The 14,376-nt window shown below is 41.3% G+C and overlaps 1 protein-coding gene across 2 annotated transcripts; it reads right to left on the bottom strand.

Annotated features, from left to right (window-relative positions):
* Positions 1-209: 209 nt before the first annotated feature.
* On the bottom strand, positions 210-8,366 carry hal (histidine ammonia-lyase). 2 transcript variants are annotated; one of them, XM_080874939.1, is made up of 20 exons: positions 8,077-8,366; positions 7,819-7,879; positions 7,579-7,606; positions 7,423-7,497; positions 7,259-7,331; positions 7,078-7,144; positions 6,924-6,961; positions 6,701-6,826; positions 6,433-6,572; positions 6,212-6,259; positions 5,710-5,857; positions 5,496-5,591; positions 5,166-5,224; positions 4,876-4,956; positions 4,656-4,721; positions 4,409-4,574; positions 4,040-4,174; positions 2,252-2,360; positions 2,064-2,133; positions 210-1,988 (listed from the first exon to the last, which is right to left on the bottom strand). In XM_080874939.1, exons 1-20 carry the CDS (start codon positions 8,321-8,323, stop codon positions 1,857-1,859), a joined length of 1,965 nt encoding a protein of 654 aa, XP_080731065.1. In that variant the 5' UTR covers positions 8,324-8,366; the 3' UTR covers positions 210-1,856. The 2 variants fall into 2 exon arrangements, with proteins under 2 accessions (XP_080731065.1, XP_080731066.1); XM_080874940.1 differs by lacking the exons at positions 7,078-7,144; positions 7,259-7,331; positions 7,423-7,497; ... (1 more) ...; positions 7,819-7,879; positions 8,077-8,366 and having other exon boundaries at positions 6,701-6,846; positions 6,924-6,943.
* Positions 8,367-14,376: the final 6,010 nt, after the last annotated feature.

The raw sequence follows: 14,376 nt of genomic DNA, 5'->3' as shown, positions 1-14,376 counted from the left end.
GGTTTGATTGATTTTTGAGATATATTTCTACAAATTTGCCTCTCTGTCCCTGATAATAGTATAAGGAACATTATTCACACAACATGACCTAAATGGATGAGAATAGGAACGCTTAAAAACTTTAATTATGTTAAGCTGGAAATATATTAATGACAATTAAATAGGATTTAAAATACATCAGCAAAATCACAGGTTGTGCTAAGATAATTATGACTTGAAAATTGTACAAGAAGAAATCATGTGACAATAAAGAGTCAATTAGGCACGTTTAAAAAGGGACAAAAAAGTTTAGATATAAACAAGTGGAATGTACATCAGGGTAAGGTGCAGTAAACCCGATTGACTATGTGCACGTTAGCATATGCTACTTCCGGTGCGGAAACTCCTGTGGGGAGCTTTGTTTCCGGTGTCCTATTCACGACCTGTTTACGGTCCAAAACAAGTTAAGCAAATGAATGAATCAAGCGGCGATTTACATTTCTATAGATGTCTTGGGCATTTACCCAATATATCTGTAAATGATGTTCATCAACTTGTCGATATTTTTTCCCTGTGCCTCAGAGCAAAAGAGAAAAGGGATTCAAATGTTATATTTCTCAGCTGTCCCTCGTTTATCGCGGGTGTTATGTTCTAAAAAATAACCAGCAATAGGTGAAATCAAGTAGCCAATTTTATTTTTTGACGGTGCAAAACGTTTCGTGGACATACAGTACTGCACTTCAGAGTCACACTGCTAGCGATCGATGCAGCGATTCTGTACTGTACAGGAGAGACGTCACGGAGGAGATCGTCTGCAGCGATCAGGACACAGGACACATTGTGATGTAAAAAAGCATGCAAACTTGCACTAAAAAATCTGCGAAACAGTGAGGTAGAAGGTGAACCGTGTTATAGTGAGGGACCGCTGTAATTTTGAAGGTAAATCACAACATACCCTTCGTAAATGCTAATGTGTAGAAACCTTTACCAGCAATCATTCATTTTTTTCACGGTTTGTTAACATGCTGTGTAGGTGTGTACTTGACTAGCTGATCTCGACATAACGGGGGAAACATCTGGTTTAACTATTCTTCACCTGTAGTTTGAATGCTGAACATTTGCCTGTTTAAATCACAAGACCAGTCACTATACAGAGATGTGCTTCTGAATGTGGACGAGTTTTCTGCTGCAGTAATGCAGTTCTGCTTGTGTTGAGTGATGTAAACAACTGATCGATCTAAACTCTTTAAACGTCAAAATTGATCATTAGATTTTTTATGACACAACAGCGGTGAGTGTTCCCACCTTCTGCTCTTTGTAACTTCATGCGATCTTTCCGTTTTCGAGTTTTGGACATGATTTTGTATATCTTCGCAGTAGCGATTGACCGCAAAGTAAAGCTACCGGAAATGTACAACCCTACATCCGGTCTCAAACCAGGAAGTTAGCATTTTCTCGTGCACAGGGTCAGTAGTTGCTTGCATAATATTCTGTATGTAGAATAGCCAGTTCATAAGCTCGTGAGAGAAGTCAGTGTGTACATTTAGTCTTCAAGGGACATAAGAATACAGCATCCTGAAATCACATCTCCTGAGGTTTGGGTGACTTTCTAACAATTCTTTAATGGGAATAGAAAATTCACAAATCCAACAAACTCAGATGCAAGAAAGAAAGAGCCTGCACACCGCTCTTATCAGTGAAGTGTCACAGTGAAGCGTAAGGATCCGTTTCTCCCATTCTGCTCCAGTTGGTCTCAGATAATGGCCACACACTTTTGACTAACTGTGGTGTTGACCAAGATCACTGTGTAGGATCTTTGTTTTTTTGTGACTGAAGTAATTGCCAAAAAAAACCTAAAACTTGTTTGGCGTGTGCTTTCATTCGTGGCGAACACGCTTCCTGGGGGAGGCCGGAGAGTCCAGGGAAAAGGCAGTGGGAGAGACGGGGCGGGACTCGGGGATGTACTCTGTCTGGTACTTCTCAATGTAAGGTTTGGCCACATTCCACACCTGGGTTGAAAATATAAGCACATTTAACGACATGCCACGTGGAGCACGTGCACTGAACAACTTTTTAGAACTTGCCTTTTGATCAAGTAGCAGGCGGTGAACCGCTTCGATATCAGGCGACATGAATCTGTCTTTAATCCACGGTCTGTTTAACAGCAGGAGAGTAAAAGGAGAAAGTGGAACAACGGGTAAATATTAACTATTAGGTATATAGTTTCAACAGGCTCAAAATTTTGTACCTTGGCCGCATCTGTTTGACTTACTTGACCACGCTGCGAACAAGTTCATAGACCTTCTCCAGTGGAGTGGTGGTACGGAGTGGGCGGAGGAACTCGATGCCCTGACATGCGGCCAGCAGCTCTATAGCAAGGACTGGTAACAGGAAGTATCAATTCAGTTTGGCCAAATCCCAAAAATATATCTCTCATTTTAGTGATAAATATTGAAAACATTAAATAACATAGATCACAGCCAATTGAAAGCCATCTATGGGTTTTTACTGCTGTTTGAGCCTTTAGTTTATTCCATGACTTACAAGAACTGTGGATTTTTTTCCTCAAACTTTTTTCAAAAGACGGAGAAAATAATTTTAAGCACAGAGATAAATTATATTTGATGATAGTTTAATCATTTATCTGTTTTTTAAAACCTGTTGGTTTAAGGTTAACCTCTGTATCCGCCCAGTAACCTGCGGTTTTGTCTTGTCGGTGTACACTGGCATGGTTTTCAGCAGCGACCTTTGCACTTTTTGCAACAGAAGCAGCGGAAACTGACCGGTTAGTCTCTTTGATTCAGGGACGCTTGTTGTTTTCAAAGAGTTACAGTAAAAACAGTTGGTTATTTGTAAATCTGATAGTGGTAATGCAGCAGAACTATGGAACAGATTAATCATTTTACTCACTTATTTGTTGTCTGTATAGAGTTTTATTGGAATTTTAGGACTCCCCACCATAAATCTATTAATTATTATACATAATCACAGAATCACGTTGTTAGGAACACCTGCTCAGTTGCTCGTTAGCACAAATGTCTAATCACCCAGTCACATGTTAGCAACTCAGTGCATTTAGGCATGAGAGATGATCAAGACAGCCAACTGAAGTTCAAACTGAGCATCTGAATGTGGAAGAAAGATGATTTAAGTGAACGTGGCATGGTTGTTGGCACCAGATGGACTGTCCCAAGTATTTCAGAAACCGCTAATCTACTGGGGATTTTCCCAAATAATCATCTCTAGGGTTTAGAAAGAATTTTCCAAAAAATATCCAGTGAGTGGCAGTTCTCTGGGTGAAAATGCCTTCTTAATGCCAAAGATCACAGTAGAGTGACCAGACTGCTTTGAGCTGATATGAAGGAAACTGTAACTCAAATACTGTTGCTACTCATTAGAAACACAACAAATCACACTTTAAAGCAGATGGCCTACATTAACAGAAGACCACTCAGGTGCCATCTATGTCAGCTAACAACAGGAAACTAAGGGTACAGTTTTCACAAGGAAAAAAAAATTGGACCACATAAAACTGGAAAAATGTTGCCTGGTCTGATGAGTCTTGATTTCTACTGCAAAAGTTAGATCCTTATGACTGGTAGGGTCAGATTTTGGCATAAACAACATGAAACCGTGGATCCATCCTGCCTTTTATCAACAGCTCAGGGTTGTGGTGATGGAGTGGTGCAGGGAACGTTTTTTGGTGCACTTTGAACCATTTCATACCAACTGAGCATTGTTTAAACACCAAATCTTACATATTGTTCATCTTTTAAATGCTTCTTACATCAGAAGATAGACACAAAGCTCAGATAATCTCAAAGTGGCTTCTTAGACATGACAGTGAATTTGCTTCACAGTCACCAGATTTAAATCCAACAGAGCACATTTGGGATGTGATGGAGCAGGAGATTTACGTGATGGATGTGGAGACAAACCGGCAGCGCCTGTCATGATAGTATGAGGAATGTTTCCAGCTCCTTGATGAATCTGTGGCACAAAGAATTAAGCCAACCCAGTACTTGTGAGGTGTACATAATTTAACAATGCTATACCTTACCTTGCTCCACATGCTCTATTACCCTCAGGGCCTTCCTAGCAGCCCATCCTCCCATAGACACGTGGTCCTCCGTGGCAGCACTAGTAGACAAAGAGTCCACAGATGATGGGTGACACAAAACTTTGTTTTCTGAAACTGAACAGCGTGAAAGAGTTGAGATTAATGTCAGTGCTCCTGCTCAAATATTGGGTAAGAAGAAAAAAAAAAAACCCTACAAATTTATAACATTAGATCTTTTATTAAAAAATGCACTCTGAAGTGTAATATTCAATATCAAAGCCTGTTTAGTAAATAATGTTATCATAATCTCATTGAAATTGGAATAATTTAGTAGGAGATTATATGTTACTTCATGTTTTTCACACAAACCTAAGGCGGCTGCAGTGCAGTGGGCAATCATGAAGCCTGAGTTGAGTCCACCCTCGTTGACGAGGAAGGCAGGCAGCTCACTCAGAGAGGGGTTACACAACCTCTCGATCCTCCTTTCGCTGATTGAAGCCAGCTCGTGGACTGCAATGGCTAAAAAATCCAGAGCCTATGAGAAAGAAAACAGTTGTTTAAGAAAGAAGAATCAAATCTAAAGCGAACCGAAACAAACTATCTTATTACTACATACCTTAGCTGGGTATTCCCCATGGAAATTCCCACCTGAAATGGTCTCACCTCTTTCTGCAAATACCATCTGGTGAGACCGTTAAGACAAAATTAACTGATTTCCAGTAAAATCCTGTGTGCAGTTTGTGGCAGATCCAACTTCAGTTATCAGACTTGAGACCAAACTGGCTAAATTTCATAGATCAGTCTTTTCCTCTAGTTTGAAAGACAGAAAAGGATACAGGGTTGTCAGTGGCACTGTTGATTTCTGTGTTGATGATATTCTGGACAAATGCAATTGTGTCATTGGCAATTCCATGAACCTGCGAGCAGAGAGAGGACATAACACTCAGAAAGAGATGTACGATGCTCAAACATAGTTTTGCTGCAGCTCCATATCTGCTTTCTATGTGGTAGACCCACTATCTATCATGTGAGAAGTTTTCCCTTTCCCATCTAGAAGCTGCAGAAGCTTTAAAACGCTGTGGGAGAAACCTGTGATTTGGGGATTTATAAATAAACTTGGGGTTACCTGAGGACAGCACCGCATGGTGTAGGCATCCTGGACTCTGTCACAGAACCTGTGGCTCTCTGTAAGAACACACCAGAACAAAATGACACTCATTAAACACAGCATATTTAAGGCTGCATGATATTAGAAGGCTATACTCCATTAATGCCTGTTGGCAAATGCACCCCCAGTAACTCATGCATCTCATCTTGAGGTGGTGCAACTCTGAAACCACTGCCAGTGGTAAGAGCATTTCTAATATGCAAACAAGTTTTCGGGAGGAGGAAGGCACACAAATGTAAAATGCAGTGATCAGAACTTTACATGAATACTATTTGATGTTCATCAAACCTGCAATCTGGGATGGGTGGTGATCAGAGTCCAACAGTGAGCGGAAGCGTTGAGCCACCTCTATTTGCCCCGGATGTGGCCGCAGTGCATGGATGTCTGTGGGAAGAGACCAGAAATTGAATAAGGATGGATGACATGTAGTGCAGTTATACAATTGGAGGTAAATAATTTCATCTAGTTTCTGGTTTTCTTCGGGTTTATAGCTTCTGCGCACCACTGTCAAAGGCCTTGGTGGTTCCCTTTAGCACCTCCAGGGTGAGAGCAGCAATAATATCTGCCTGCTGGGCAATCGCCTGGGCTCGCTCCACGGCCTCTGCCCCTAGAGAGGTAATCATCTGTGTCCCATTGATCAGAGCCAGACCCTGTTAGGGAATCCCAGAGATTGAGATGGGTGTACAACCCCAATTGCAAAAGAAGAAAAAATTTGAGTAGGTGTGTAAAATGTAAATATAAACAAAACGCAGGGATTTTGCAAAGATAATTTTTTTAAGGATTTTTTTACAGTGTCATTATTTTTACAAGTTAACCCTCATATTACCTTTTATTTTGCTAAAATTATTTTAATTCCATATATTTGGCCTAATATGTATTTTATTGTATATTTATGATGCAAATGCAGTTTATACTTCAAAATCTGTTATCAGTGAACTCTGGGTCAAATCACAACAGTGCAGACAAATCAAATAGATGAGCTTTTCTTTTTTTTTGAACATTACCTCTTTAGGTTTTAGTGATATTGGCTTTAGTCCATGTGCCTCCAGGACCTGGTCAGGAATGAAAGATGAAAAACATGTAAAAAGTCCAGGGTCATCAGAAAGCAAACAATGTTTCCATTTGCACCCTGAAACCTTTCACTCTTGTAAACAAGAGACACGTTTTCCTACGATAGTAGTTGCCCTCTTGTTTTACAACTCCTGAAAAGTCACTCTGAGCTTACGTATTTGGCATCAGCCCACCCGCTCGTGGGAGACCACATTTTTCCCTCTCCCATGAGTCCGAGGGCCAGGTGAGAGAGGGGTGCCAGGTCACCACTAGCACCTACTGTTCCCTTTTCAGGGACAAAGGAGAGGCAGGAGGCTGAGGGGACAAAGTTATGGAGACAAAAGTAAGTCCTATGACAGCTGTCCTACCCCTGTCCTTAAATAAAGTTATCCACAGTTTACTGAAGCTGATATCTCACATCAGCTAACTGGTTTGAAGCTTACCGTTAAAGGCCTGGATCATGGCCTGGAGGGTTTCAAGAGAAACACCACTGTGCCCTTTGGCCAAAACATTGATCCTCAAAGCGAGCAACATGCGGGTCCTCTCTGGGCTTAACGGGTTCCCCACACCTATGCGTCACAGCATAACTCTGATTAAGATGATTGACGTACAGAGGGCCTGAAAACATTAAAATCAACATATCTGCGTCACAAAGAGTGTCATCACCTGCTGAGTGTGAGCGCACCAAGTTTTCCTGGAGCTCCCTGTGGAACGAAAAGTGCATGGCATCAGTCAACAAACAAAAAGGGCTCTGTGTGGGTGATTACAAAGACCAGAAATAGATCGTAAAATGTATTTAAGGACAACTTAAAAACTCTACTTGAGTTTGCTGACAGGAATGACAGTTCGGGCAAATTTGCCAAAACCCGTTGTGATCCCATAGACAACTGCAGGGAGAACACACATAGGGAACTGAACACACAAAGTCTCCTATTTTTCCAGATACTGTAATTTAGCCAGTTTAAATTAAGCTCATTTGCACTGAATCACTGTATTTTAACCTTTGTTTTCTTTGACAATGGTGTCCAAAAGCTCTCTGGATTGCACAACCTTTCTTTCTGCCTCAGGAGTCAGCTAAAAAACAATGATAAAGGAAGACATTGGATCAAGTAAAAGATTACAACGGAGCAGTTACGGACAACAAAAGAGGTTTGTTGATCATTACCTTTATCTTGTAGAGTCCTCTGCCTAAGTTGATGAGATCTGTTGACGTCAGGCTGTTGCCATCTAAAGAAATATACTGGACAGAGAGTTTCACGTTTCACGGAGTTAGTTAATATGATATGAATATGTTTTCAATTTTATCGGAAAATACACTTACCTCTTCAGGCTCTTTGTATGCTGCCGTGCTAGTTGACAAACTTAATTAAGGATAACATTTGGCAAAATGTAGTGTCACTCTCAGATTAATTATAATTTCCCACAAGGACAATTTTAACCCGAAATTAAAACAGTATGTGAAGAAAAAATGGCATTAAAAAAAGATTGAATCGTTTTTAGTGCACACTACAGCACCTACTACAGCTGCTATGGCACAAATATCCAACAAGTTTAAGGATACAGATGAGAAACTCCCGGTTCACACGGAATAAAGTCAGGAGACATGGTATCTCCTTCAATAGCTGAAATGCACAGGAAAATAAATCACAATGTGTGCATTCCCCCCTTGGTTCACACAGTAGTTATATTTAAAGTAAATTACTTATTATACACAATTACGCATCACTGAAGCAGAGTTAAAGGTAAACCATCGTCACCGTCTTTTAAATGTGTTGCACACATTTTTAATATATGCATTCTTCGTGTAGAAAGTTATTACCAAGCTCGACAAAGTCGTTATCCTCCAGTACATCTTCGATGGTGTCATCCGCGTCCAGCAGACCCAAACCCTGGCACCTGCGCACAACAAAACGAGTGTCTTTCACAGCCGTGATGCCGCCGTTGTCCGGTTTGTTCTTTATGTAACGTTTAAGCGCTTCCTGTCCGAGCCACTGGATGGTTTTGGAAGTGTCCCGGCAGGGCACTGCCAGCCACTCATCTCGAATGTGTACAGTAAAACGAGGCATCGCGCATCAGCGGGACTTGGCTGCAGTGAGTCCTGCGCGCCGCTCTCTGAGGTACCACTCTGGGCCGTTTACAGTTCGGCCACCAATAACACGCAGCTGGGGGAGCCACGCCTCCCCAGCATCACACCTCTAGAGATCATTGACCCACACGGACCGGTCTCAGTCTCACAAGTGCTTCCAATCCAATCGATGCGTTCACGTGATGTTTGAAAGTGCTCAAGTGTCTATAGAGGCTAAACACAGTGAATTAGATTAGAGGTCACCAGAGGAGTATGGGGCACCGTTTGTAAAGTGAAACATGCTGAAATTAACATCAACATTTTTCCACATTTAGCTCAAAACCTTACAAAAACATGTTTTTTCGAGTCATTTTTTTTACAACATTTAGTAAAATATTTGTAACTTTTCATATTTAAAACACAATTTTAAATGTTAAATCTAAATATTAAATTTAAATCTAAATGTTAAATCTAAATATTATATTTAAATCTAAATGTTAAATTTAAACGTTAAATGTTCAATCTAAATGTTACAGGAAAGTAAATATTTAGCTAACGATCGTGGCTCAAGAGTTGGGAGTTCGCCTTGTAATCGGAAGGTTGCCGGTTCGAGCCCCGGCTTGGACAGTCTCGGTCGTTGTGTCCTTGGGCAAGACACTTCACCCGTTGCCTACTGGTGGTGGTCAGAGGGCCCGGTGGCGCCAGTGTCCGGCAGCCTCGCCTCTGTCAGTGCGCCCCAGGGTGGCTGTGGCTACAATGTAGCTTGCCATCACCAGTGTGTGAATGTGTGTGTGAATGGGTGGATGGCAGGTTGTGTAAAGCGCTTTGGGGTCCTTAGGGACTAGTAAAGCGCTATACAAATACAGGCCATTTACCATTTACCATAACATGCAAATCTATTGTACGGGTCAACAGAAATACCAAAATATAAGCTTTACGAAAACCTCCGGTGCAAAATTGTGTAAGGAGCTTGGAAAGAAAAGCGTCTGGACTTCTTACTTGAAGACGTTTCACCTCTCATCTGAGAAGCTTCTTCAGTTCTAAGGGTCAAATGGTGGAGAGTCCCAGATATAAACCCAGTGGGAGTTTCCCCCCAAAGAGGGACAAATGACCCCCTAATGATCCTCTACCTAATCACATGAGCCAAGGTGTGAAAGCGGGTGTGGGTCACAATCAGCCAGGATTTCGGGTGAGCTCATTGTGAAACCTGGCCCCACCCTATCATGTGATTTCCTGAAGTCAGGTGGCCCAGGATGTGAGTGGCCGTTAAGGCGTCTGGGAAGGGATCTCAAAACTGGATTGTAGATGGCAGACAGCTGGCGTCGTAAACCACTCCCTCTGTTCAAAGATGGTCGCGCACAGTGGACGTAAATGGCTTCTTTCACTCCTCTTTCAAACCATCTGTCCTCTCTGTTCAAAATGTGAACGTTGGCATCTTCGAAAGAGTGACCTTTGTCCTTTAGATGCAGATGAATCCCTGAGCAAAGACCACAACATCACTATATTACCAGCTGATAAGGGAAGGTGCACCGTGGTCCTAAACACAACGGATTACCACACAAAGATCACTACTCTCCTCAGTGACAACAATACCTACGAAGCCTTAAAGCGAGACCCCACAAGCAGCTACAAAAAGAAAGTTATAGCTTGCCTTCAAGACCTTGAAAGAGACAAAATCATTGACCGCCTTACATATCACCACCTTTACCCAGGGGATGCCATACCCTGCATTTACGGACTTCCTAAGATCCACTCAGACCCATTGTCAGTAGCATAAACTCAGCCACTTACAACATCTCGAAACACCTTGCTACCGTCCTAGCACCTCTCGTGGGGAACACCCCACATCACATCAAGAACACCGACTTCACCGACAAGGTCCAGAAACCTACCCTGGACCCAGATGAAACCATGGTGTCCTTTGATGTAGTCTCCCTCTTCACTTGCATACCCACCACGGAGGCAGTGGAGACTGTCAGAAAACGACTACAAGAAGACAGCTCCTTGGAGGACAGGACCAACTTCACACCCGATCAGATTTGCACACTGTTAGAGCTCTGCCTCACCACTACATATTTCAAATACAACGAGGGTTTCTACAGACAAAAACATGGCTGTGCCATGGGTTCCCCCTTGTCACCTATTGTAGCCAACCTTTACATGGAGGAAGTGGAAAGGAAGGCTCTTGGCTCTTTTAAAGGGAGAGTACCCAGCCACTGGTACAGATATGTAGACGACACATGGGTCAAAATCAAAAGACAAGAAGTGGAATCCTTCACCGCGCACATTAACGCTGTGGATAAAAACATCAAGTTCACTAGGGAAGACACAAAGCACGACTGTTTGCCTTTCCTGGACTGCGCTGTGCACATTGAAGAGAATGGCAACCTCAACATTGAAGTTTATCGGAAGCCCACACACACGGACCAGTACCTCCTGTTTGACTCCCTTCACCCTCTGGAACACAAACTTGGAGTAATTAGGACCCTACACAACCGGGCAGAACATGTTCCCTCTAAGCCTGAAGGAAAAAAGAAGGAACACACACATGTAAAGGAAGCACTGGAAAACTGGTTATCCTAATTGGGCGTTTATAAAGTCAGCAAAGAGGCAAAGAAAAGAAGATCAGACACCAGCGAGGGAGGATAAGAAAGACAGGCGCAACAACATTGTCATCCCTTATGTAGCCGGTGTATCAGAGAAACTCAGGAGAGTTTTCTCCAAGCACGGCATCCCGGTGTACTTCAGACCCAGCAACACGCTCAGACAGAAACTGGTTCACCTGAAAGACAAAACTCCTAAACACAAAGTTAACAATGTGGTGTATGCTGTACAGTGCAGCAAGGAATGCCCAGACCTCTACATTGGAGAGACCAAACAGCCATTTCACAAGCGCATGGCACAACACAGAAGAGCCACCTCCACGGGACAAGACTCAGCAGTTCATCTGCATCTAAAGGACAATGGTCACTCTTTCGAGGATGCCAACGTTCACATTTTGGACAGAGAGGACAGATGGTTTGAAAGAGGAGTGAAAGAAGCCATCTATGTCCACTGTGAGCGACCATCTTTGAACAGAGGCGGTGGTTTACGACACCAGCTGTCTGCCATCTATAATCCAGTTTTGCGATCCCTTCCCAGACACCTTAACGCCCACTCACACCCTGGGCCACCTGACCTCAGGAAATCACATGATAGGGTGGGGCCAGGTTTCACAATGAGCTCACCTGAAACCCTGGCTGATTGTGACCCACACCCGCTTTCACACCTTGGCTCATGTGATTAAGTAGAGGATCATTAGGGGGTCCTTTGTCCCTCTTTGGGGGGAAACTCCCACTGGGTTTAAATCTGGGACTCTCCACCATTTGACCTTAGAACTGAAGAAGCTTCTCGGATGAGAGGTGAAACGTCTTCAAGCAACTCAAAGAAGTCCAGACGCTTTTCTTTCCAAGCTCCTTAGACTACGATGACCTGGATGACTGAGAACCTTCACAGACATACTCCGGTGCAAAAGTGTGCCGGTAGTGGTCAGATTGTGTCTGCTCTCCCATGATGGTCACTTCTCACCGCCATGAGCTGCTTCACTTCTTGCCTACCAGCATGTCCAGCGATTTGGCTGGACATGTGCTGCAGCGATTGTGAAGTGGAGCCAGCAGCTGCCGAGAGTCCACTACTGCTGAACCTTTGGATGGCCGACAAAAGGGATCTTCCGATGTTTTCAGCTAAATCGCTGGACGTGCTGGTAGACAAGAAGTGAAGCAGCTCATGGCGGTGAGAAGTGACCATCAGGGGAGAGCAGATACAATCTGACCACTACCGGCACACTTTTGCACCGAAGGTTTTCGTAAAGCTTTTATTTTTTGTATTTCCGTTGAGCCGTACATTAAATTTGCATGTTAGCTAAATATTCAGTTCTCTGTAACATTTAAATTTAACATGTAGAATATAATATTTAGATTTAACATTTAGATTTAGATTTAAATATAATATTTAGATTTAACATTTACCATTTAGAGTTAAATATAATATTTAGATTTAACATTTAACATTTAGATTTAACATTTGGATTTAGATTTAAATTTAATATTTAGATTTAACATTTAGATTTAACATTTAACATTTAGATTTAACATTTGGATTTAGATTTAAATTTAATATTTAGATTTAACATTTAGATTTAACATTTAACATTTAGATTTAACATTTGGATTTAGATTTAAATATAATACTTAGATTTAACATTTACCATTTAGAGTTAAATATAAGTATTTAGATTTAACATTTAACATTTAGATTTAACATTTGGATTTAGATTTAAATTTAATATTTAGATTTAACATTTAGATTTAACATTTAAAATTGTGTTTTAAATATGAAAAGTTACAAATATTTTACTAAATGTTGTAAAAAAAATGACTCGAACAAACATGTTTTTGTAAGGTTTTGAGCTAAATGTGGAAAAATGTTGCCGTTAATTTCAGCATGTTTCACTTTACAAACGGCGCCCCATAGTGGAGAGGTAGACTTTTTTTTAAAACTTAAAGTGTAATAGTGCAATCAGTGATGGTTTAACACTGAGATCAAGTTTTTAGCTGCTTCATTTTATGACATGCTCAGTTCTTAGAGCGCAGTCACAGATTAAAGGAATTAAAGCAGAACCTTTGTACCCTGCTGCCTTCACTTGTTAGATATTAAAAGAGGTGTTCAGTGCCATAGCAGCCAGACAGCTAATCAGCTACTGAATAAAATGCCAGCTATATCTTCACAAGTTCTTTCACATTACAACAAAACCTCACAATTTAATGTAATTGGATTCAGTTCTTGCAAAAACGGACACTCTAATGCAGGCTGTAACCTCTGCTTTACTTTTTCAACAGTTATTAGACCAACAATTATTTCTCCTTTTTTCTATGGGAGTCAAAAAGGCCACTTATCTACAAGGCCAAGCTTCAAGTGGCAGCAGCTCAATATGTCGAGAGGTCAAAATCATTTTAACTTAATGTATTTAATTTCAAACTGATGCAACACCATCAATATCCAGTAGCTCCGAAAGTTGCTATAAGTTTGCAAGGATCAACTACATGCAATGATAAACCTCAGGAGCCCTGTAAAAGTACTTAAAAATGATTACAGGAGCCACATCAGTACATCAGTCAGATTTTTTTTCTGTCTTTCATCACAAAGCAAACACAAATAAACAACCATCCAGGCTTTTAGGAAAACATTATTACCAACAAACATTTATTGCACAGTCAGATTTAATCAGTGCAGTTTGGTTTAAAGGTACAAAGGACAGTCTTTTTTTTTTTTTATTTAATAGGAAAAAGAATATTGTAGTTGTAGATATACACTGATTAGTGGGTAATTGCATGATTAATGGGTAATTGCATCTTCCAACAAAGGGATCTTAAACTTAGAATTAATCCACTAAAAATCCACAGGAGCATGGACGGCTTGTAAACTGCCATGTTGCTACACCATCTTGAATCCAGTGGTTGAGATGGACATCACCATTCTGCCTAATTGTGTTTTATGTCTGTGGCTGGAGACATAGTGCGCCAAAGGCCGAGGACAGTCAGCAGAGTAGACATGCGACACTCCACTCTCAGGTTAAACAACCTCATCATTTTAAGATAATGTTAGGCCTTAACAAAATCACACCTTCCCACACTCTAAGGAGTTTAAGCAGTTCAGACTGATATGAGGCTATGTGAAATGTAAAAGCATCACAAGTACATTTCAGTGATAAAGATATTTAACTGTATTTAAATTTGTCAAACATAAATAAACCCCCAAAACAGTGTTTCACAACTTGCTTGGCTTTTAGACAGAAAACCTGTCTCACTGTCAGACCTCCTCCGCCTCATTGTGCACTGCATCAGCAGAGACACGCTAATGCTGACTGAGATCACAATGCTATATTTATTTGTGGTGAGGATAATTGGGTTTGCAGATGACTCAAAGCGCAAAGTTTCCTAGTACAAACATGCAGGATGCCTTTTCTTTGTGCTCTCGAAGTGCTCCAGGAACTGGTCATTCTAAACTGGCAGTAGG

This window comes from Rhamphochromis sp. 'chilingali' (genome assembly GCF_963969265.1).
Source record: "Rhamphochromis sp. 'chilingali' genome assembly, chromosome: 2".
Classification (NCBI taxonomy): Eukaryota; Metazoa; Chordata; class Actinopteri; order Cichliformes; family Cichlidae; genus Rhamphochromis; species Rhamphochromis sp. 'chilingali'.
The sequence above is the reverse complement of the archived record's forward strand: the minus strand, read 5'-3'. Positions and strand labels throughout refer to the sequence as shown.